Below are 26758 nucleotides of genomic sequence, written 5' to 3'. Positions count from 1 at the left end.
TTTTTCACATTATGTGGCTGGTAAGTACAATTTACAAAAATACTGAGGACTAAACATTGCCTTGTGACAGGTCTGAAAGCAAGCAATGCATGCATGAATGCTACATATAGAACGCATATTACAACACCTGGCAGTTGTACAGCGCATTATCTTTACAAAAACATCCAGAAATTCCTCTGTTATCTCCTGAGAACGCAGCTCACATCCTCCTGCTAATATTTTCCTTAGCAAGCTGGCAAATGCAGATCTTTTCCAGATAGCCAGGGGTTGGGATGGGAACCTCCCTGATCTGGACAAAGTTGGAAGACATACATTATGTTCATTTCCAAGCTTTCTGTTACCCGCTCATCAACATTGGCATCCATCACCATGTTTAAATGCTCAATAGCAATTCAGAAAACTGACTGTAGAAAAAAAAAAAGTAATAGATGTAGGTAATTGACAGCTCTGATTGTTCAAAACTCAAACGTTTCTGGCTCGCTACAAAGTAACACAGACCAATGTTATTTTAGTATTGAGTACAATAAATTACTTGTAATGAGTTTAAAGGGAATACATGTGCAGTGTAGTTATTTCAGTTTGTTTTTGTACCGGTTATGATAAGGATTTCACACTATATGATATCACACTTATATTTGAAAAACTTTTGAGTTCTTTTAATATAAAATATTGTTTTTTGTTGTAGGACTTCTTCCCTTTATACACTAGTCCTGCAAGAGGCAAATAGGCTTAAATTCAGGCATTTAAAATACTTGTATTAAAACATTAAATAAGTAAATTAAGAGCATATTAATTTATGAAGAGCTGCATTTTTAACTGTCTAGTCAGCATTAAATATATTATATGCTCTGCAAGTAATAAGTCGGGAAGCACATTTTAGGTTTATGTTTTTGTTTTTTTATTCCAATAGGTACAAGAGTATAATCTATTATGCTTTTCTTGGACTAGCTGCTGTATTTACTGATAAGTTAGTGTTCTTTGCAGTTCATTATGATAAATGTGTAAGCTTATTAATGCAACACATAAATCTGTGAAAGGTTATGACACCACTGGATGTTACATGTAAAAAGTTAAGTGATTGTAGGGATTCTAAAAAGTTCCCAACAATTTATTGCAGGCCAGTCACCATCCCCGGTCTGATGTGTCATACTATTCCTGTGTGTAAAAAACCCTAAAAAGTGTCTGCATAGAGACAGACTGTCACCTAAAAAGCCCAACTACAACAGAACTGGCTACACACAAAAATGGCCAGGGAGCTATAGGAATGTCTGGGCTGGTATTACATCTTTTTAAGGGTGACAAATGTTATCACAGAAGAGCCAGAATTGCCCATACACAGAAAAAATACCAGGGGAAAAGATCCAAAGTGGGGGATAATGAAAAGGGTTTTAGTGCAGAACTTCCCACTGGACTACACACTTAGCATCTGCTATCAGGAAAGGATGCCACAGGTATGATGAGACATATTGGGGAAGAAGATATTTTTGCTGGATGTTGGTACAGTGTGGGCTAATTTTCAGTGATACTGAATGTTATACTCTGATAGAAGCATAACAGAGGACTTTGTTTGGAGGGTGAAAAAAAAAAATCACCCGAGAATTTAATCTAGATGGTGGATAGGGGCACCTACTGTACACACATGAAAACAGTACAAGTGAACGGATACTAAAGGACATATAGATCATGAAAAGAAGGATTGGAGGGAATTATAACAGTTATTTCAGATATGAGTTTCCTGGAACAAAGTTTTGTTCATTTAATTCAAAGAAAGGGCTAAAGCATGTTAAATGTTACATACAGGTGTGTGTACTCAGCACTCAAAGTAATCAGAACTCTGCACTACACCATCAAAAAAAATGGCTCCATTCCAAGCTATCTGCTAGGAATAGTCCTATGGCCCTCATAAGAAACCACACATTGATCTGCCAAAAGCTTTTGTGTATACATGAGCCAAGAGTAAACTGGATTGTGTGGGTGCCCAGATGTCAAAGAACTACCTGACAAAAGGTTTTAACCAGAATTTAACCAGAATACTATTGCATAAGTATTTTACATAATCAAAATGATACGCTTGACACCAGGCTTTCAACTTTTATTTAGACGTTTATTCAACTGGTGAACAAGCCGTCTGATGTTCCTTTTTCCAAAAGGTTTTTTATTTTAATCAAACATTTACCCTTGACACAACAGCTCTAAGATTTGTGCACTAGTTGTAACTTTCTCTCTCTTATTTTTGGGATACAGTATACAAGTGGCTCTATCCATATGACACATCTGCTCTGTATTTAGCAAATATGTATGGCTAAACACAAATTCAAATAAAGTGGGAATATAAAAAGTGCAATGTTTTATTAGGAAGTATACTACTAAACCAAAAGGTGTGGGCTTAAAGTAACTCCATCATGGAAAACCTAAGGTGGCGGTCACTGAAGCCCTCCTACTAGATAAGTCTGGCTCCTGAACTTTTGTATACAAGTTGGTGTTCACAGACTATTTGGTTATTGGTAGTGAGCAGCAAAATCAAAGCATAGAGATAGAGCTACTAAATCTAGAGCTTCAGAAACAGTACAACAGCGTGTGACCTGAGTACACAAAATGAGAGAAAGAGCCAGACGATCAGGGACTGCACAACATTTTAGCTTAGCATTGGATGGATTCCACTATGACCCACATAAAGAATACTCGCAGCATGCAAATGTTACCATCAGAAAAATAGAAATGGTTTGAAGGTACTGTCAAGCCAAGAAGTTTAAATCTGAGTCTCCTGGTATTTGCTGCAAAAAAGGGAAAGTCAAACTTTGCCGAATGGAAACACCACGACAAGAACTTTGGAATTATACATCAGCAAATACCTCAGAGTCAAAACATTTTCTTAAGAACATCAGAAAATACAACTCATGTTTCCAAATGACATCATTCGGCACCACATCTGTTGTTCAACAGCCTGGATTTCCGTTCACATTCATGGTGCAAGGGCAAATTTACCATAAAGCGTGATCAATACCTCCGCTGCCAGATCAACCACCAACTAAAATTTATTGAAAACAAACTAATAGAAACTGATAGGAGGTGCACCTACATCTTAGGAACAAAATTTCAGATTGTCTTAAAGTTACAAAGGATGCTTCATAAGCACAATGTTCCTATTAAAACATTTAAAACAGCTTTGGAATATATGCCATTAATTTAGGTTAATTTTTTGTATTTTAATTTAATCGTATATTGTACTTATACTTTTAAAACCCGTAAAAAAAATGTCTGATTTAACACTATAGCTTTGATTCCTTTTCCTGTATAATATAGGATTGCAATAAATAAATATCTGGGCAACGCTGAGTAATCAGATAGATAGATTGATTAGATAGATTGATTAGATAGATTGATTAGATAGATTAGATAGATAGAGTGGCGCCTGCCAAGGTAAAACATAATACAAATTAGTGGTACAAATTATCCAGAGGCAATAAAAACAAACATCACCTCCATGTGGTATAGCCATTGGGAGGAGTAACACGGAGTAGTGGTCTGTGGCAGAGTAAGAGAGCTTGGTGTGCTGGCAGTGGGCATATGCGCTCTCTATTACCGGTAGAAGAAACAAGAAGAGAAAACCCCCTCAAATGCCACACTGACAGCAAAATAAAGAGCCCATTTTAAATTGTTTCTTGCTCAATATAAAATTAATTTATAAAAAGGATTTGACACATTTAAAATTATCCCACAGACCAGTACATATTTTTCTTGTATGGTAGTGATCTAGTAAACCCTGAATGGAGTCTCAGTGACAGATTACCACCAACATATTTTTAAAGGATACCATTCAGTGCTCATCCCTCAGAGAAAATGACAACAAATAATCTAAATTAATTTGCAGTCACCTTTTTATATCTAACCCAGGGAAATCCACTCTGCTATGGCCATAAGGGAATATATGACATTTATTCCACGATTTAGATTTCTTTTAAAGGGTTAAATCTTACGGAAAGGTTTTATGACGTTCACAGTTTCATAATCTGGGAAAATCTGTCACACAAATAAAAAATAAGGCCCACAGGGTGTAAAGATGTTCAGGTTCTTTACACTACAAATTCCTGCTCAGACATGCTGCAAGTTACTAATACATGACCAAGTGCCTGGGTTTCCTGTACAACACTGAGCTTCCTGGCCTTCCTTAGGGAGAATTTGTAAAAGCCAAACCTTTATAAAACAAATACATTAGGGATTGGATTTCCTGTTTAGAGAAACTCTAATTAATAATTCCTCAAAGAAAAAGTAGGCAAAGGGAGATTATATGACAGATGTGTTTGACAGATTATTTAAATATTGAAGAAAAAGTTCTAAACTGGATAAATACCACTTTGTGAGGTTAATTGATTGGAGAAAACGAAAAGCTCAATTCCTGAACTCATTGGAATCTCAAATATCAAATGCAGGAGAGAAGCTGCACTAGATCCCTGGATTACCAGATCCTCCACGGATCACAGACATGAAAAATTAGAGGAAACACCTTTAAACAGTTCTTTGTAACAGAAGAAATAAGGACATTTCCAATTAGGAAAGTAAAAAGTCAGCAGTTTTATTTATTGCACAAAACATTGCAGTGTTCTCCCCAGCCCCTTTTAGCTGGGCGCACCACCCGGCTGTTTTTGGGTGGTTACTGAATAGCTGAAACACAATACAAGGGCACCACCCGGCTACTATTTCTGCCCAACCGGCTTAAAAAAATTTCTGGGTTCAACACTGCATTGTTTGACTTGCTCAAATATATAAGGTGCAACGATGTTACAGAGCAGAATGCGATATGATAGTAAGGCGCTCCCAACGGGGGACAGTTCTTGGAAAATTAAGCAAAATTACACTCTCAGTTGAAAAAAAAAAAATAACAAGTAATCATCGTAATCTAGTTTGTGACAAGCCCTATATGTTACCTGTGGGTTATTGGCTTCCACCAACTTGCACTGTCTCAGAAAGAGCTTCAGATTACCCCAGTTCATGTAAGGAAGCAGTACCATAGGCTTTTCTCCATCTTCTATACAGACATGCCCAACAGGAAGAAGGTTCCTGAACAAAACAAAGAACAACATAACTCAGATAACAGGAACAATACAATATATCCGTTTATTTGCTTTACAAGGTTACACACATATCAGATTTCGACAAAAACTGATGTGACAAAAAAAAATAAAAGAAAAAGTTAGAATGCCTAATTGATAAGAAGTCCAACTTTAGGTTTATAAATTACTAATATACAGAATAGCAAAAATAATCCTTTGGCTATAGGGGAAGGAATAAATACAAGTTCTAATGTATTCCCCTCTTTGCCCCAGCTGCTGGTGCTCTCCTCTGCTGTCCAACACTAAAACTCAGGATTACCTTTCATGAATTTTAAGTAATTTTGTCATAGAGCTGCCTGAACAAGGACCTATATTACACAAATGGAAATGGCACATTTAAAAAAAAAAAAAAAAAAAAAGGCTTCCAAGTGGAACAACCAATGAAAAGGAGCTGTTGCCGCTAGCCCAACTATGCACAATGAAACATTACTACATGATCTGGTGTCATCTCCTTTCCAGTTTTAAATATACCCAAACATTAAATCCGACTAAACCCAAAGTCACACATAGTAACTTTTAACAGTAATGAAGCTGATAAAGGGAACACAGTAAGGTAGTAGTAAGTAGGTTAGAGAAGCAAAGTGGTGGACAGAATCTTTTAATGAACAAATGTGCTTGTACATTGCATTATTGCTTCTTCCTTTCATTTCTAATTCGGCCAACCGAGGTGATCACGTGGCACCTAAAATAAGAAAAATGGATGCCAGACTACCTTTTTACAATATACCTGTATTACAATAAAAGCCATGTTTTCTAAATCAAGAAGGGCAAGGAAGAAGCTATGTATCTGCCGTTGTATACAGACATGCAATTCAGGAGAAAATACAAGTTGGTGGACCTGAAGAAGCATCAATAATCTCGATTGCAGCTAGTGGATGTTTCTAACATCTGCAGATGTGTGCAGCATTGCTAAATGTACTCTACAGCAGAAAAGAAATTGGCGTTCTTTCAGAGTTCAATCCTGGAACACTGACACTGAACCTCTCCCCACAGGGCAGAAGGGAGTTAAACAATCACATCAGTATTTAAGTGTGCTCAAAACAGAAAAATTGTTTTGAAATACATGCCCCAGCATAGTATATCTGCCTAGGGCTATAAAAATATATGTAATAAAAACATCCATCATGGAGAAAACTGTATGTGAATTTAATAACCAAGTTTGGTGTTATTAATACTATATTTTTATATAGAGCCAACATATAATGCAGCACTTTCCAGGGCCCATAGTCTTGTCATTAACTGTCCCTATAGTCAAAGTCCAATGCCACCAACAGTCTAGACCAGGGGTCAGCAACCTTTACTATCAAAAGAGCCGTTTTGCCCTCTTCGACTAAAGAAAAATAGTCTGGAGCCACAAAACATAACACAGCTTATAAACTTTTAAAAGTTTTAATCTTTTTTGAATTTACCTGTTACAACAGAATACAACAAACAGAAGTGCAGTGTGCCTGCGTGGGCCTACTTTGAAATAAATTTAACACTGAACTATGCAAGCCTTTTTGAGTCCTGTAGACAAAGTAGACAATTTGACAAATTGTTAAATGCTTTCCAAATTTGGAAAGCATTCAAATAAAACAATGGTTTTTATTGAATGCATGAATAATGTGGAGCTTTACTTAAGTGTTCATCTTATTTTATTATCAATTATTTTAATTAAATTCACTGTGATCATGATCAAATTAATCCAATTCATATGATAATATACTTATTTATTTAAAATGCATGTTTATCATGATTCATAAATCCCAAGATAAATGCATAATTTATCAGATGATTAATATATGATTAGGTGATATATAACTGAAATATCCAAAATGTCAAATTAAAAAAAATTTAATTAAATTTATGAGGATATATAATCAAATTCAGATATTAAGTAATTAAATTGGAGTGCATTATCAAATACATCTATACCTAAAAACATCCAAAAAATCAATTAATGAATTATGATGTTGAAAACTTACTTTTAAAATGTTTGTTCCCATCATGAGCTCCTGGCTCTCTGTTAGTTTAAGAGCCGTGCATTTTTACTAAATGAGCAGCTGCCCTAAATGCATCTAGTCCCGTGTCCCACGTGGTGCTATGATACGCCTTGATGTTTGTTTCTGGGTAACCGCGGGGAACATGGGACTATCAATGAGGGACTCTCTCGAGTCCCGCGCTGATGCTTAGTCCCCAATCAGAACACCACGAAAGGGAAATCCCTCTCCTCCGCAATGCATGCAAAGGTGTCCCCTTAGCCTGCCGGCGGAGTGTCAATGCCGGCTGCGTTAAATAATCGTTTTTCCTCCTTCGGAAATTGCTAATTTAATGGTTGCCACATTAACTGGCCTGGAAGGGGTATACACTGCGATATTTTACATTTCTAGGATACAGACTTGCTGCATGCATGTTCTTGTGTGTGAGTGACTTAAATGTACTGAAGCCATGTATTTTAGTCTTTTTCAAAAAAAAAAAAAGTAAAAGAATAAAAAAAAAAAATAATGGAACCCCATTTTATCGTTCACGACAGGCGTAGTTAGTGTATTGCAGAATGTTTAGAACCCTGCTAATGTCAGTGTCGACATCATCTAAAAGTTGCCAGAGACAAAAGACATCCAATATGATCAGGTTGGAAAATTAAACCAAAGGGTCAGGAGATAAGACTTAAATATCCAACTATAGTGGATTCACCCAGCCAGCTATGATTTAAAAGGCTGCCTATTTTTTAGGGGCTGATATCAAGAGTTCATGCAAAAAAGTTTAGTTTGCACAACATTGTTTTTAAATGCAGAGATATTAGTACTACATTGTGTTTATACACATGGTGAAGGGTGCTCAAAGAGAAAGGGTGAATAATGGCACAGAAAATTTTATATATAGTATAGTTTCCCATGATCTCACTAGTGTAACAGGTAAAGAGTTCATCAGTAACAGGACTGGGAAGAATGGGTGTCAAAAACAATTGAAATACTAGAAGCCATCGTGATGACAGCTGTGAACTTTTAAAAACAGTAAAATGACAGCTCTCTAGGCAGAATGGGTGCTGAAGCCATGGAATTTCATCAGCGCACGTAGCTGGATGGCACAGAGGTAACACTCTGTATTTAAACACAGCCATGTATTTTCAGGTCTTAATCCCTCCTGAATTACTGCAGTAAAATACACCAAGCAGATCCTAACACGCAGAAGCCCATGTATTTACTGCAACACAAAGAGGAGATTATACTTGTATTTTATGGTTTGTAAAGCTGACAGTGATCAGCATCTTCCTGTGTAAAGAGGTACAAAATCCACCTGTACCAGCTAAATGTAGAAGACTCCGAAGCTGGATTTCCATTTACCGTATTTTTCGGCGTATAAGACGTTCCAGACGAGAAGCACGCAGGATCGCGGTATCGGGTAAGTATGTTACCGGTTTTAATTATTTTTTAAACCTGCATTCGCCGTATAGGACGCACCCACTCCCCCCCCCAGTTTTTGGGAAGAAAAAGTGCGTCTTATACGCCGAAAAATACGGTAATGGCTTCTATTCAGATAATTAGAGCAAGACTTAGATGAAAACAGGGGTATTCCCAATCAATCACCTGCTTCCTGAAACTAACTTCAGCCCTTGAGCTATGAAAACAAAAAAATGTAATTTAATGAATCCCAAATGAGGCCTTTAATCTCCCCTCTTCTTTCTAATGAAAACATGAGGTTTCCTTCCTTCCTTAATATTTTAATGCATGTGCACCTACAGTTCCCCTTAGTCCCCACTTCTCTTCAAGAACTGTTAATCTTGGGAGTAAAACTATACCCCATGCAACATCCAATGATGGAGGATAACAAGGCCACCCTCACTCCTAAATTCAAAACCGAGTTATCACACTTGTAAAAAGATGCCATGGTGATCCACATTTTCACTGCTGATTCACAGCACATTTAATAGATGCGTGAAGCTGAATGTAATGGACTATATGCTTAAGTGACAAGATTGCAATAAATGAATGAAAATTGTTAAAGCCAAGAAAATACCTGCTTGTAAAATATTATTGCATTCATGTGCTATCTGGATTTTTGTTTTACCAATTTTTTACCAAATAGAAATTAGAACTTATTACTCTGTATCTGTTAGCAAACTCTCCAGAAACAGGGCTGAAAAATCTCAGAAAAATCCCACAGCATTGCACAATACATCATTAACATGAACATTAGAAAGGCATTTGTGGAAAAGGCGTCTCTAATTCCAGGGAAAGGTTTCTCATTAAGGCAGCTTGGCTGGAAGAGATACAAATAATATAATTTCTTACACAATGTTTTACCACAGCAAAAGCTCCTTAGAGGTGATTTATGGACAAAATCGCTCCATACCCAGTATCTATATAAGTTTAAGACTCCTGAAATCTTTGTAACATATTTTCACCCAGTTTTTTCACTTTCTTACTGCTTCCTGGTTCAGCTTCCATACTTTCTAGATATCTACCCCAATACCTGGATGGATTCCATTGTGGAGCTTTAGGAAATTCTCATCCTTACCAGTGTGGTGGGCCAGAATGATTTAAATAAAAGTGGAGATTTTGTAGATTGTGAATGGCAATCGCATAGAGATGGCATTTTTGGATTTAACTATTTGGCACTTGCCCAACCAACAAATAGGTTTGGTGGGTGCTAAAGTTGTTACTCTGTATCAGAAGGTAAACATGATTTGGGCAACATTTATTCCAGCAATCTATAAACTTTTAGATGTGCCCCTGCCTTCTTTTTGAGAGCTTAGAGGCAGATATGGTTCCTGATCCAAAGGGTTATACTACACTAAAAACTGGACTACGTTACGTTTTAATGCATTTGAGTCCCTTCACCCAACCACAGTTGCATCTCCTTCAGTTTTTATGTGTTTTTTTTCCGTTTGGATAAGTAACAGAATGGCAGGTGTTTTTACACTACAAGTTTGAAAAGAAAGAGTTTTCCTTACAATGGAGGCCAATTCCTTATGATCATGTAAATTGTGAATGCAAAGCCTAAATATAGGTAAAATTCCAATGTAAAAGATATTATAAAATGTGCTATATCAGTGCTTACCTGTGGTGTAACCCCCTCAGCTTGCAGCTTTCAGTCAGCATCATAGTGATTTGTACCTCAGAAGCTTGATCTAAAATAAAAAAAAAATCAAAATAGTTAAAACAAAACTTCAGAAAGAGGAATATAAAATGAAAACAAGAAAATGGATTTAATAGTTCTAAATGCCCAACCACACCAAGAGTTATCAGCAAGAAAAGTGCCACCAAAGCCAATATCAGGGCAGCTTTCCAAATTGGAAAGTCAACAAACCAATAAAAAACCAAGCAAGCATGTCAAAAAGAAAATTGTTCAAAATAAATTAGTACAAGAATTCTACATCATCCAAGTACCAAGTGCCATATTAGAGGACTTCCAACATTTCTCTCACTATCCAAGTTGGACACTTCATTGGCTTTGATTTACCAGTCAAGTATGCTATGGACAAGTCTTTCTGAACTCTATTAACAAAGAGGAACACTTGAAATAAGTTTCAGGTCTTCAGGGAACCCTGTTATAAATCACAATACACAGCTCGCATGTTGGCCAATGGGAAGAATGTCACCTATTAGATTAGGACAGTCACAAATTGTCCATGGAATCTCTGGTAACCTGTGGAGGAACCCTACTTCTTCTGCAGTAATTAGTACTCCCAGAACTTAACAGTGTTTTTTTTTGTCTAGGTAATGTGGAAAATACTGGAAACTAGTAATGTAGTAATAACTATTTTCACCAATAATGCACACAATATTTTCTCGCTTGATGTGTTTAGCAGGCCTTTTCTTTTTACATGCCAATGCAAGAAACAATTTCATAAACAACTATTTAGTTTCAAGGAGTAGAAAGGCCTAAAGGCTCACAGATTATTGTTGAAGGTGAGAATGAACAAGATTTCAATTGTCTAGTAGTGCAAAAATGTAAGAAGCCAAGATCTGTCACATCATAGCCATTCTACAGACATGAGAACCTTCTATAAGTGGCCCTTAGGCTGAAATGCTCCAAGAAAGAATGCTGTGTAGAAAGAATGTAGTATGACAAAATCTTTGTTTACAACAATGCTATAGTACTCTTTTACATGGCCTAATAATGGTTAAAAAAGTAGACAATTGCTTATAGCGACTGGCAATGACTAAAATGATTTACTTATAGACATACAGTGGACAATTATGCTATCCCCTTAGCATACTGCTCTTTCCAACATCTACAATTTTACACTATGAATTGAAATATCTTTTAAATGCAAATACATAAACCATTGCAGATTTTATCCTAGGACCTATCTCCAGAAGGTACCCAGTCACCATAAATTACAGAACATTAATATACAAAAGCTAACAGAGCTCAATGAATGCAAGGAAATAAAAGCATCAATCATTATGTTCTTAAAAGGAGTTGCTTTGGGAAGAACAAATTCCTTATTCACAAATCTTTCTAAGATCTGTAATATTGGCTGACCCCTAGCAGGCTCAAGCATCCATATAATATCCCTAAAACATCGCCTACAGCAGAGAAGTTTAATCCTGTCAAGTTCTACAAGTTAATGCAAAGAAACTCCAAGCTTTTAAGCCTTTTAGGTAGAAAAATAAACAATTTAAACTATTTGTTAACACTTCTTACTCAGTAAAAGTGTTTCTTTGTATTTCATGAATAATTAGCCATGTATTCCCTAAGGGAAGCACAAGGTGAAGAATTTAACACCTCCCACTAGCCTTTAATTCTGTTATTATTGTTCAGCTATTTAGAAGTTATTTCTATATATACAAAGTATCTAGTAAGTTCAATTGCATATAAAGCTGTACTAGATTTCACCCAACATGGCTTCAATTAAATATTAATAAAGGATTTTTACATTCCTTTTGTGTTTTACACTGGAACCATGCAATCCACCTGGATTATAGGTTATGCCTCCGATTCCTTTTCTCTATCATCACTATTGTCAATAAACCCAGGGTACATCCCCTATTTTGTTGATATATCTGTCACTCAGCGATCTTACTGTTTAATATATTGCTCATTAGCAAATTACACATTGGGTCTGATTTATTAAAGCTCTCCAAGGCTGGAGAGGATACACTTTCATCAGTGAAGCTGGGTGATCCAGCAAACCTGGAATGGTTTCCCTAAACGTCATTTGCCATTTGTTAGCAAATGTTTTGAATCCTGGACCAGATCCATTACAGGTTTTCTGGATCACCCAACTTCACTGATGAAAGTGTATCCTCTCCAGCCTTTGGAGAGCTTTAATAAATCAGGGCCATTGTATCCAAACCTCTATGTTGCTTATGCAGCAATCAATGAAAAAAAAGAAGGTTAAAGGCTTAGCGTTGTCAACATTTTTTACACCTAATATCCTTCATACTTATTGTTCCTTAATGCCCACGCTATAAAAAAAGTTAAAACTGGAACACTGAAGAGGCTTTAATTTTTATTAAAAAGAAAGCACAAGAAAAAGTGAGCAACAAGTGGAGTCACTGAAGGAGGTCTTGTGAGAGAAGAACTAGAAGAAATGATAGACTGCATCTGCTATCTATGCACAGATTTGTGTAAATGCTCCTAACAACTAAAAATGCACAAAAAATAAAAATAGCATGACAGATGCAGCGATCAAAACACAAACACTTTGTGCCAAATAAACAACCAGGTTTAGATGCATAGCATATGGCGTATACTCTGCTGTCGCCTGTACTTCATTCAAGCGGTGAAGAAAGCAGAATAAATAAGGTTCATACTAGTGGACTTTACTTGAAAATAAAAAAGTAGCCTGAAGAAATAAAAAAGTGTTTTAAGTGTTAGAAAAATGCTAAATTGGACCCATTTTGTCTAGCATGCAAACAGATGTCATCAGGGCTAACTGCATGTAAAGATTCCAAAGGCAAATCACATCATATTATACACAAATAGACATCTGCAGACTTTTATTTAGAAGATGCAAAGAGTTGGTTTCTATCTGCAGCTCAGTTCACCCTGCTAGTAGTGATTAGACAGCCCTTCGGTGAAAAATGTGAGACTTTAGAAAGCCAACTTCAATGCTTTTGCATCAATGATGAGAGCTTGTTTTAATAAAGACCTTTCAAAATGAAATGAACTTGCTTCCTCCCCCTCCATCTTGCACAATCACAAACACTGATGTCAGTGTTCTCCCCAGTCCTTTTTAGCAGGGCGTACCACCTGGCACTTTCAGTAACCACTCAGATATGTTTGGATGGATACTGAAGAATTGGGCTGCCACCCACCTACAATTTCTTCCCACTCCGTTTAAAAAAAAATTAGGGATAGTGTTGTTGTTTCCCCATTTCTGGTCTCTTTACCTAGGTGAAAGCAAAGTAGCAATTGGTCAGCCTCAGCCTTCTTTATGGCACAAAACAGCATGCTTTTTTAGTCTAGGTGGTAATTTGAGTTCTGAGGACTTGGCAAAGATGTACAGAATGTTTTCATACATGCGAGATCTAGAGAGACAGCATCCAATTACAGAAGAATCAAGATGGTGGAGCGGAAGCTTGGGAGAACAAGGAGGAGAACACCTTTCATGTCACACAGGACATTTAGCTCTGCTCTGTAATAGAATGGTTCTCTACATTCATTCATTGCTTATAAAGAACTTGAAAATGTATAGACTAGGCACAGGTTCACTTTAAAAGTAAAAAGGAAACTTAAGCCCCATCTGCTGGTGACAATAAATAAATATTATAATGCCATTATTTACTTGGACTTTATCCTGGCTATAAAAGAAACTTTGCACATATTTACATTATACATCTTCTTTAGGAATTAAAAAAAAAAATAGGGTTAAGTTATACAGGACAAATGTTTTTGTAAATATAATATAAACTTTGTAAAGCAATGGGCAACAGAAAAAAGCATTAGCAGTCCTGTTTTCCGGCCCCCGCAGCTTAGCATTAAGCTTTCCTTCAACTGGAACGCAATTGATAAGCAAAAATATGTCTCCTTCAACACTTTACTTTGTCATTGTTACCTAATGGCTGGAGCGAAGCGGCAAGATTTATTATTGTTGGATTGTGGAGTGTTACACTGACATTTTGCAAGATTGGATGAGGAAACACAAATCTTATCAGAGTGTACAGTTCCAGCATCCGTATTGTATTTTCTTATCAATATTATTTCCTTCTGTTTCTCCACGCAAGCAAAGCCGCTATTCTGCACATATACAATGCACTATAAATTTACTTTCGAAGAGCAAAAATGTATTTCAGTTTGGGAAAAGAAGGTACGAACATACAAAAACAAAGAAAATAAAATGCTGTTGCAATTAAAGCAAAAGTGACCCACCCAATCCCAGTTCATATGTATGTATCGCAAAATCTAGATCTCTGGGTTCCACATTCATCTATAACAACTCAAACAAAGGGACGGAAAGACAATTCTCAGAGGAACACAAAATCAATAGATTCTTTAAATAATGGAGAATAACAAGCAGAGGTCAAAAAGTTGTCCAAAAAAAATACCAAAAAATCATTCTGTACTTATGAATAACTCAGTATAGTAAAGTTTTCATTATCGGTGTTCATACACTAAATGCTTTGGTGTTGTAATAAGTCTGATTGTGTATACTATAACTGTTGTCACCTATATGCAGACCTAGTGATGAGAAGAGTCTGAGGATCACAGAAATGTTTGCATATTAAAAGAGGTTCAAGAATTTTTTTGGAGTTCAATCTTCCACTGCTTTACAAATAACTGGAAAGAGCTAGTATTTCACACTCAAGACACGACTAGAAGGGTTCAGCTCAGCATTTGAGATATATATATATATATATATATATATATATATATATATATATATATACATACATACATACATACATACACATACACACACAAAAATATAAAACACATCCTGTAAGGAAACACCAACATTACCACATTACCAGAGCTTTGTAAAGTGAGGCCCAAAAATCCTTTATAACAACAATGAGCACCACAATGGGTCTGATTTATTTAAAGCTAGACTATCTAGTCTAAAAATTATAATGGGAGGATCTGGGTAATCCAGCAAATTCTTAAAAATTATTTGCTATTAGTTGGCAAATGTTTTTAAGTCATTATAGGTTTGCTGGGTCAATCAGTTTATCATCTCCAGTTATGGAGAGCTTTAATAAATCAAGCCCACTGTGTCTTTGGCATCTCCGACTTTATATATCTTATGAAACCACCCACAGAGCTACACCAATAACAGGTTCAACCCTGAGAACCAGAAAAAAATTACAATAAGTTGTGTTCAATGTACACTGTAGAATAAAACAACACGATTAGTGGCTAACAGTTACAAAACTTTGCTTGGTAACATGTAACTCCATTGGGGACTAAACAGGCCATAGCAACCCTACAAATATTTTTTAATAATTACTTTATTGGACTCCTTTGAAAATTCTTGAATGCTGTTTGTAACACTTGATTTGAGGACTCTTTGATACGCTCCATCTACCAGCGGCCAACAATAATGCACAAAAAGATCATTTAAAGAAAAATGACCCTCCAATTCAAACTTTAAAACGTTTAAAGGTGGGGGGAAAAAAAGCCATACACAGTCATGAATTGTAATGTCTCCTCTTATAAATGGTAATACCACCACACCATCAAGGTATTGACATGATATGATTTCTATTGATTACAGTTTTAAATGCTAGCAGCGATGGTGGCATGTCCTTATCTGTATTTATATAGCACCAACATATTAGACAGTCCATTAACTGTCCTTCCTAGTGGCTCACGATTCAACATTCATAATCATTAGGGTAACTGAGAGGAAGCCTCCCAGACTGTATTTGGGATACCGGAGTGGGAGAGAACCTTCAAACTCCTTGAGTCAATTAGTTTTTTTTTTGTGTGTGTGTGTAGCGCGAGACCGAGTGACATCCGAAGAAGAACCCAGAAAAAGAGTGCCCGGCTGAAGAAGGATACTAAGATGATCCCCTTTTGATGAATGGGCTCCTCGAGAGCATCTTGGGCATACGCAACAAAAGCGGCCAAGAGCCTCACGTGATGCGTGACGTAGGTATCCCGGGAGGTTATGCGCCATGCTTTCTTGATCACCTTACGATTTAAAAAAAAAAAAAGGGGGGGGGGGTGTTGCACTTACTTACAAACATAATTTTTACTTTAACTAAAAGGGTTGTCTACCCTTTTACGTAAAGTGAAAATTCTGCGTTTAGGTATGGTTTTAAGTAGGCTGTGAAAAACAGATTATGAAATAATAAATGTTCCTGTAGGCCAGGCAATAGGTGCATAGGTACCAGGTAAATGATAAATACTTATTACTTAAGCTGCGTACACACCTGCAATTTTTCTCGTTGGAAAGGATCTTTCACGATCCTTTCCAACGAGAAAAGACTGCACGATGCATGAACGATGCTGTACATACAGCACCGTTCATGCTCTATGGAGAGGGGAGGGGGAGAGCGACGGAGCGGCACCCTGCTGCGCGCTCTCCCCTTCCCTTTCATTAGGATCGGTCGTCGTCCATCGTCCATGGATCCGCCAGGACGGTCGTCGGACGATGGACGACGACCGACTGTACACACGGCAGATTTTCGCCCGATAATTGGCCGATACCGATTATCGGGCGAGAAAAATTTGCCGTGTGTACGCAGCTTTACTTAGTCATGCACCAAACAGTGTATGGCCATTTTGCAAACAATAAAACGTTATCTTTAAAAACATGAAAAGCAGCTCCGATAGTTCTTCACAGGTTCCATTCAATGCTTTGTGCATGTGCTTGCCTCAGTTCAAGTTTACTACAGTGGGTAATGAGAGGCCTACAGTAACATACTAGAAGCCTGATTTTGGCATGTGTCTGTGTAGACAACCTCACGCGGAGCAGTGATCAGCCAAATCCTACCAAGGGAGAAAGCTGCAAGCCAGAGAGAGAGATTAATAAACAAAAAAGGTCTAAGGGATTCCCTTGACAGGCACGGGGAAATTAGTCTATGTGTTTTGGAGAGGTTTAATTACATTATTTATATCCAGGCCGAAAGCTAGACTTGTTTTGGTTTTGATCTAGACACTGACAGGTTTTCCCTTTATGCGGTGCATATCCCTACAGTCTGTCAAAAGGACCAGCAGGAATTCAGAAGATTAATCTAAATATTGCCAGAGGTGTGGGATAACATCCATCTGTTACATATGCATGGAGCATATTAATTCATAGCCACATCCCAGCAAACTTTACTCACATCCCATTTGCACAGAGAACTAATGGAAATCAGAAGAACTCTAACCAACTTGCCAGCAAAACCAGACCACAATGCTCTAAAACAGACGGATTTATATGAATTCTACTTAAAGCCTTTGCAGGAACAGCAGAGGATAATCCACCTAAACCCTTCCTCCTGGAACGGTCTATATTTTAGATTCTGCTCTATAGCAATATATAATGGCACTGCCCAATGACGTTTGATTTACTGATTTAGCACAAAGAATCAGAGAGTAAATATTCTTAAAGGGTAAACCACTGATGATGCCAAACAGATCCAAGTCACTGACACAGCCCAGACCCATAAGCAGTTTTGGAGTTCTGTGAAAACTTTGGCCCTGATGTCAAAAAGACCTCAGTTTTCAGCTTTTACCAAGTCATTCACAGCAGGGAAAAAGAAAGAAAAGTAAACATGTCTAGGAAAAACACTGCCATGGGAATGTTTTCAAGCAAATTTATATTGACACAACCTGGATTAACTTGTGCGTATGGCAAGACAATAGTTATACAAAGACTTAACATTTTGGCTGAACTTCTAACTAAGAGAAATGCTAAGAAAAATAACTTCGGAACTACATGAATATAATCAATGTAATAATCCAAGGCCTTGAATGGAGGTCTTAAACATGCGAATGTGATGAGATCTTTATGACTATTTCAGATAAAGGTCATTAGTCAACTATATCTTTCGAGCAAATCTGGTAACCCTGTAATTCAAAGGGTTATTTTTGGAAGAAACATGATAACACCAACCTTGTACTTTGTGTTCTAACAGTCCATCACTTGGCAAGAGTCACAGAACGCTCACATGGTGCTATCTTTATTAAGACTGTATATTCTGTTTCAAGGGAAATACAAGAGAAACGACTTACCTTTCACAGTCTTTACAAATACTTGTTTTTCTTTGGTGGGATCCTTCTCGTCCACTAGGATACCATGGAAGATTCGACCAAATGTACCTATGCACACACAAAAAAAGACAAACATGCATGAGCTACATCTGTAATGGGGGGCAGCGTTTAACCCAGAAAAAATTTTAAGCTGGCTCGGAAGAAATTGTAAGCGGGTGGCAGGCCGTGTATTGTAAGCAAACTCTTCTTTAACAATCCAAAAACAGCTGGAAAACTAAAAACGGACGGGTGGTACACCCGGCTAACGGGCTGGGGAGAACACTGGGGGACTTCATCAGGGAAAGAGGCACTACAATAAATAGGAAAAAAACTGCAGCAGGTATAAAGGACAAGACCTGCAGCAGCTTTAAAAGCTTGTAAATATGACCAAAAACTTCAATGTTAGGGAATGCTCTTATAATTCCTGTTAAATGTCGGTCTTTGCAGCTTAGTTGTCCAACCTTACATTCTTACTGGCCAAAAGAAATGTTTATGAGGAATAGAAAGGTGATTAAGATTCCTAATAATAAAAAATGATAGAGAATAGTCTGACATTTATCCGTAAAAGTGCTTTTTTGGAGGCTTTGTTCTGCAGGAATGTGCTTATACTTCACACCCGCAGCATTGTTTTTGTTGCTGCTCTAGACAGTCTGTAAACTCAACAGCTGTCCTGCTGCAATCACAAAACAAAATAACAAATTAATACTTTTTTAAGTCACTTACTGTTAACCACCAATCTGGATCAGCATCATTCAACAGAAATAACAGTGCTTTTTGGTACTGTGCAACAATGCAAGGCTAAATAACCTTCCTTAGGCTGTTTGTCATACCTTTAGGATCATGCGTAAGTAGACTGAATAGAAACAAGCTGAGACTTAGCCTTTCCTTAAAGACGTCACAGATGAAAAATGATTTTTATGGTAAAGCAAACCTTGGATTATGCAGGGGATACCTTGTGTTATTTACAAGGATACAATAATGTAATAGACGTCAAATCCCTTTTCAGTGGAGCCTTTAACAAGTATGTTTCTTTTAAATTGAAGACTACAAAGAGAATCTTTCTTTTTAATTTGGGATGATGGTGTTATCAACTCCAAAGCCAAACAATAAAAAAAAAAAAAAAGGAATGAGAAGAAGAATTCTAGCTTTAACCCCTCCTTGTAGCCAAAATGCACAACGGCATATTGCCCGTGTACTCCTCAAAGCTAACATACCTTGTAAAAGTGGAAGGGTACTCAAAGTGACAGCACACATGGCCCTACATAAAACTGGTGAAAACAGATGAAATCACCAGCACTCTAAAGTACAGAAATTCTTGCTTTATTGTAAAATCACTGTCACAACATGTTTAATCGGCCATGGCAACATAGTGACAACATGGTCACAGTTTCCATTTTATTATTCTGCGATAGCTCTAATCACCATATTAATCAATGACGATTAACATTATTTATGATCGAACAAGAGAATTTGCCCCTGTAAAACTGGAGAATGCCATAAGCTACCATCAAGTTCATCTTTAAATATCTAATTGTCACTGCTTTAGCAAGTGAATGTATTTTCTAACCACCATTTAGCGTTATTACGGTGCCATAACTCTCCACTTTTAGAAGCCCGTTTGCTAGGGGACAAATTCTGTTCAAACTCTTATAAATCTGGCTTTCCTCAGGATGAAACAAATGAGCTACATCTGTACCCAAATGTCTGGGGGGACAGGACCTGCAGCAGCTCTAAAGAGTGCAAAACTGTTACTAAATGGAAAAGAAGCAAAACAAAAAGTTGGGGTGGACAAACTCTTGTTCTCGGCTATTTCCTGAATAAGGTCCCTTAGACTGAATCTGTTTTTCACCGCCAAATTTGCTGCATTTACCAAGACTGGTGCCTCTGACCAAAGCAGAGATTTAGGCATCAAGCACATTTACATAAACACATGGAAAAACGGGTGCACAGAAGATGTTCTATGTACCCGTAATACCATACTAATAGAAAAATCTTCACCTATGGGAAACTTTTCATGTTTTGTTTTTTTTTTTTTTTTTTTACTTTCGGCTTCTGAATTTACTGATTTATAAGAGAGGATGTGCTGTCACTGCCAAGTAGACTGTTATCTTGGAGACAATGCTCACTGCCGTCATAGAGCCGGAGACTTCACACATAATCACCACTAACAATAGGAAGACAGACAAGGCTTAGCCAAGCTTTCACTGATACTAGTTACACTGGAGCCGGGACAGAAGTCCAACTGATTTCCTAAGTTCAAAATGTCCAAGAATTGGACTGCGTTGTGCCATAAATATGCCGTAATGGTTATGAACGATAAGAGTAAAAGGTACTCTCCGAGTCAGTAATAACTATTCTCTCTAGTATGGCTTTCCTTTTTAATTGAATGATTTGGTTTAGTTGCTGCCAGCTGAAACCACTGCCCGATCTGACTAAATGCCCCAAGGAAACCGTCTTATCAGATGTAAACATTCCACATGAATCAGTCACTCGCTGCACGTGGATACGTGGCACTCTGAAGGCAGAGTTCCAGGATAATTAATTAGCAGAAATAGCTTTCTTTTCCGATTACAGACACTTCCTCAGTTAACCAAATGCCTATCAGGGTTTTATGAATGAGAACACAAGACGATGGCTGCAATCAGGCTGGGTTATCAGCTAGCTCAATAGAAAGGAGACACAGAGGACATTACCGTAAAAGAGGAAAAAGGCAAAATGATGTTCCTAGATATTAAAGGTCATAGTGTGAAGGCACAATACAAATGTTCAGTTTTAGAATGCTACATAAACCTGTACAAACTGAACTGGGCTTAGATGACAAGATCGTGTAATTTGGGGAGGGGGTGAAAAGCAGGAAAAGATAATGAGTACCTGTAGCCTTGGCTTCTAAGCAAATAATGGGAACCGTTTTTTCCACTCTATTTCCCAGTAGGAGCCCACAGACAGAGATGACTAAAGAACTGCCACATTTAGCAAAGAACCAGGAAAAACCCAAAAATGTTTTGGAAAACTAAGTCAACCTGCCACTCACCTACTTGAAGAGTATTTTAAGGTTACTAACCCATAATTCTGCATCACTTTATTTTTTGTTGGCCTACCCAGATGATCACCAGAACACAAGGGTAAAACGCAATAACTGCATGAAAGAATATGTACACATGTGCAATAATTGTTGTTGGAAAGGATCTTTCACAAACCTTTTCTATGACTGCACGATGCACGAACGAGTGCTGTACATACAGCACCCTTCTGCTCTATGGAGAGTGGAGGGGGAGAATGATAGAGCGGCACCACGCTGCGCTCTCCCCCCCCCCCTTTATTCCATTATTGTTTTCCATCGTCTGTGGATCCGCCAGGGCGGTCGTTCGGACATATCGGCCCTGAGGCTCAAGGCCAATATCGGATGAGAACAATTGCGTGTGTACCTAGACTAAGACCAAAAAACTGCAAAGGAAGGTGCTCCAATAACAGAAAATTTAAGCTAATAAAGAAATTATTATTGCATTCATTTAAGTATCACCAGAGTGACCTTTTCCTGTTTAAGGCATGGCAGAAAAAAAAATTCATCTTAATAATGTTATTAAAGAAATTGCATACCTTCATGAAGTACATCTTTGAGTGTCACTCTCTCCCGGGAAATAGCAATGTCCTTGACCTTGGCCTTTGCCTCTTGAAGAGTAACACTTTTCAGGTCGTTCTTCTCGATCCGCAGCGTTGGATAACCTGAGGAGCCAACGGAGCCAAACAAAACAATATGAATACCCAGGTTTTATTTCCATGTACAGTAATGCCAAAAGTAAAATATAAACAGCTAAACTGGACCTCTAACAAAACCTTTTTAAGGCAAGTACCATCTGGGAGGTTACCTAAAAAAAAATATATGTTCAAAAAATATTACTGCCCCAGTAAAGTACCTTATTGGAAAAATGAATACATATTTTGGAAAAATGAATACATATTTATATTATAATCTCTAAAAGTCCAACCAAGCTGGATCTAATTCTGTCTTCTTATATCTCTCAGGGACTGCTGTACACAACAATTCCCATTGCTGCCCAACTATCCCAGGAATTGCGATAACTCCTCCATTTTTGTAAAAGTGGTATAACTGGGAGTCCAACAATTTAGTATCATTTATTTGTGGGCACAGATTCATATGACCATGTGGAAAATAAAAAATAAATCGATGTGTGCAATGACTCAAGCAGCCAGAGTTCGGCACTTGCTGGATACCTGGACTAAGGTTTTACTGTCTTGATAATTTTGATTTCCGAAGGAATAAATATTCCTTAAAAAGTGAAACTTATTAGTTTCTATATAGTATATAACATTAGTTTGAGTGAAGTGTGGAAGATTTTTATTGAAACCAAATTATTGCTCAGTGTGGTGCCTCTGGCTAATCATCCCCCTTTTCTTCAGAGATCTGAAGATGTTTACAGCAGTGGATTGTTCTAGTGTCACAGGAAACTGAGTGACAGAAATTTGACATGTGTGCAGACTTTATTGGCCAGTTCAGACAACATTGTATAACATTACGCAGAGCAGCTTTCTTAAAACTAGGAGGTACAGACTGATCTCTGACTTAAGAAAGGAGGCCCAAAAAACTAGAATAAAAAATTGTGCTCATTGTGATATTTACAACGTTCTTATATGCCATCACGTGAACTAATGTTTAGTTAATACATGGACAGGATTGTTTTAAGGAGAAAAGGAAGCACCCTATAACTCACCTTCTCCTGGAGATTCAATAAGAGAAACCAGGCTCCCCAGAGGGGATATGCTATCCAACACACAAAAAGGTGTTGAATAAGAGTTCCTGATGATGTCGGTGCCTGCAGGAGTGTGGCGGGAATTTCAAATTATTTTGTATTGGATTCAAAACAAAATACCTGTATTGAATCCAATACAAAGTAACTATGTATGTATGTATGTATGTATACATACACAGACTACCGTACAGTTATATTACAGGTTTCAGTATTTTTGATTTATTTATGCACCCTTGTTTTAACAGATTTTTGTGTTTTTTATTTAAAGTTTATTATTAATAAATTACATAAAAAAAATATTACATTTATGAAATATTGGACATATTTCAGTGAGTTATGACTAAGCATTACAGGCCAACAATGTAAAATAAATTTTTATGAAAGGCAATGTACCACTGTTAGACATATATATCCAGACAGAAACAGACCGCCAAGGAGGGTAAAGTGTGGACAATAGGAAAAGGTGCAATTTGTGAACATTTTCCAGAATGCAGAGCTTGGGCACTCTATAAAAAAAAAAAATATATATATATCTCAGCACAGAAAAGTTCCTGTTGTACTCGACAACACAGTGTCCAACTCACTTTTCACAGTTCCACTGCGGTAGCCACCATCTTCTTTCACCTTCGGCCATCCCTGGCACATGCAAGGAAAGTCATGAGTGCCTGGTTTCTCCAACAACCAAAGCTGAAGCTTCACATGTGCAGCTCAGCCTTTTCACATTTCCTTAGTGCAATCACAAGCATCAAGTTCACTTATTGCAGAAGGGGTATAAGCCTGTTCCTTTCTGCAATAATGACCTGCCTAATCTTTAATTTTGTAGAGTGGGTCTTTAGATTACGGTTACAAGTACACTGAACACTGATAAACCAAATTCCACATCTTTACATCACATCTGTGACTGCCAGCAGATAAATGACAAGAATGCTTCTTGAATTTACCTCTGAAGGACTTCTAGACAGGCATTTATCTGATCTCAAACTATGCAGAGTGAATGACCAAATTTACCTCAATTCTCCCTCTAACAAAACCCACAGGGACGGATTATAAAAAAAGAGATGAAAAGGCCTTTACTTGGCAGTATTATTATTACACAATATTTATATAGCACCAACATACTACACAGCGCTCTACAAAGTCTATAGTAATGTCACCAGCTGTCACTCAAAGGGGCTCACAATCTAATGTCCCTACCATAGACATATGTCATTATCACAACCTAATTGGGGGGGAAGCCAATTAACCTAACTGCATGTTTTTGGGATGATGAATAAGCAGGGACACCTACTTTTGCCTTAACTATTCAAAACAAGATTTTTTCTTTCCAGCTTTCTAGAGTAGTTAGGTCCTGGTAACAGGTTTGTTGATACCTGTTCAAGGAACAATTAAACAAGGCATGAACATGCTAGCTCATGCTGAATAAACTGGGGCTAAAGTGTTAGCACACAGGCTGCATTCATGAATCAAAGTTACCTAATAATGAATGAACACTTTAACATTAACTGTGATAAGCCGAGCTGCCAAAAGAGGAGCGTGCCCAGGTAAAGTTGTTACACAAGTCATGAAAACGTTCATACGGGGTTCTTATAGCCTTTCAATAAAAAAAAGTCTGGCCCAGCCCTGCGCAGATTCTCACATTGCTTTCCTGGGGCTACAATTTGTGTTGAAGCAAGAAATATATGGCAAAATCAAATTGTGTTTTGGATCGAGTCCCAGATTTCACTGCCTAATGCCAATGTCATGGTGATGACTCTCCTATTAACTAAGTTTTGCAACACAGTCACAGATAAGTCTTCTTGGTAATCAGATCATTAAGGAGTACCTGTTTAGAGATAAATCACTTTATATATTGTGGGGGATATTATATTTATCATAAGCGGGGTTTATGCAGCATGCATTTTAATGAGTAAAAGGTAAAATATGTGCTTACAAGGAAGGAAACCAAAAATTTACCATTACACAATATTCTACCTTCTTTGCCTGCCTTTTATTCATGAGGGTACGTAATGAAAGCTTATATATTATACCTGGGAAAGGTCCATAAACATTAATGAAGGATTTTATTTGATGACTGGCTCCCAACTCTAAGCCACAATATACTCAGATAATGTATTTACTAATAGGAGTATGTTTAAAGGAGGGAAGAAAAGAGTGAAGCCTACTGTACATTAACAGAGGAGAATTACATACAACCACATGAAAGGAAACAGTTGTAGATGATATCTCATCAGATAGCAAGATACCATATATATTCTACCTGCACACTGCAAATAGTAAAGCACTGCACATGACTGAGCAGGCTGAACGGTCACAGACATTTAGTTCTTTCATTTTTCTAGATACTATGGGCGGCCTTTCCTCAACATTTTTAACATGGGGGAACCCTTGAAATAAATTTTAGGTTCTCCGGGAACCTCTACTATAATTACTATATCCACAGCTCACAGTACATTAGTGTGTGGTTAATGGAAAGAATGGCTCACACAATGCTGGTAAATGAGAAGAATGTCACCCTTACAGATAGCCAAAAAGATTATTGGTTTCACTTAAACTGACCTACCAAACTCTGGAGGAACCTTGGGTTTCCTACAAAACCCTGGACCTATCAAAATTTTCAGCTATTGGAAATAAAATGATACAAGATTAAATGATAAAAAAGAAAAATGGGTATTAGGGCAGAATCTTGACTGAAAGGGCAGGGCTGGTTGGCCCCCATGTTTTCAAGCTTTCTTAGCCCCACTACTTTCTAGAAACAACCCCAATGGGTTGCATCTATTATCATCTACCTTGTCCGTAAAGCCCAGAGAATGCAGTATGTCTGTACTGTGCAGAAAGAAGAATAGCAAAAGAATGTAAATAATAGTCAGACCAGCAGAATAAATCTCAGAAATATATGATTATGGATGGTGAAGGCGAGTTAGGTCAGTGTAGAGGAGGGCCAGGGGATACAATACTGGATATTCTCCTATCCTTTCAGTTCTATTAGGCTTTGTAGAGAAAAAAAATGTCAATGTCAGCCCGTGGAAAATGAATCAATTTCAAATGAAACATACAGTGAAACTTTTTTACAATATCAGGCTTTCACAATACTTAGTAAGAAATTACCGTAAAAATCAAAACTTCTTCCAGAGAAGCAACACATTAGGTCAGTGGCCTCAAACTGACCAAGAGTTGTCAGAAAATTGATATCCAGATCTGGAGGAGAACATTGTGATCCCTCTTGAGGGCTAAAACCATTTGCCAAATATTTATGATAAACATTCTTGTATTCCCAAGACCAAAAAGTCTAACAATTGAAGAAGCTGATAAAGATTTTGTAAATACACCTAATTTTGTAAAAGAGATTTAGCGCTGATCTAATGCATGAAAGACATTGTAAGTTTTTTAAAAATCTACAGTCAGGGCCTCTTAGTTTTCATAAAACTAGTGAAGTCTATCAACTGTAATTGGTTGTGTCCAGCACATCTGCATGACAACATTTCACCCTTCTTATTGCTCATAATCTATATAAATCAATAACCAAGGAAAAAAGTAATTAATACTTATACTATTTCATAGCCAACAAGTAATCTCCCCAGAACTTTTTCTATGCTGGGTGAACAGAAGCTGAAGGCAGGTGATGGTCCCCTGTAGTGTGACCCAAATCATTTTGTTTTGAGCGATAATTTAAAAAAAAAAAAAAAAAAAAAAAGGTGCTGGGTGGTGCGCCTGCCTAAAATGGACTGGGGAGAACACCGACCTGACAACATGACATTACCTAAA

The 26758-nt window shown here is 37.3% G+C and overlaps 1 protein-coding gene across 1 annotated transcript in view; it reads right to left on the bottom strand.

Moving 5' to 3' along the window:
• The window catches only part of RYK (receptor like tyrosine kinase), a gene marked incomplete in the record, with an annotated part of 77845 nt that overhangs the window by 16029 nt on the left and 35058 nt on the right, over positions 1-26758 (bottom strand). The window contains 4 exon segments of the mRNA XM_072407634.1: positions 4926-5058; positions 10152-10221; positions 18210-18296; positions 21825-21959. Coding sequence (XP_072263735.1) covers positions 4926-5058; positions 10152-10221; positions 18210-18296; positions 21825-21959 — 425 coding nt within the window.

Source organism: Pyxicephalus adspersus, chromosome 4, assembly GCF_032062135.1.
Source record: "Pyxicephalus adspersus chromosome 4, UCB_Pads_2.0, whole genome shotgun sequence".
Classification (NCBI taxonomy): Eukaryota; Metazoa; Chordata; class Amphibia; order Anura; family Pyxicephalidae; genus Pyxicephalus; species Pyxicephalus adspersus.
Note: the sequence above shows the minus strand (reverse complement) of the source record. Positions and strands in the feature narration are given on the sequence as shown.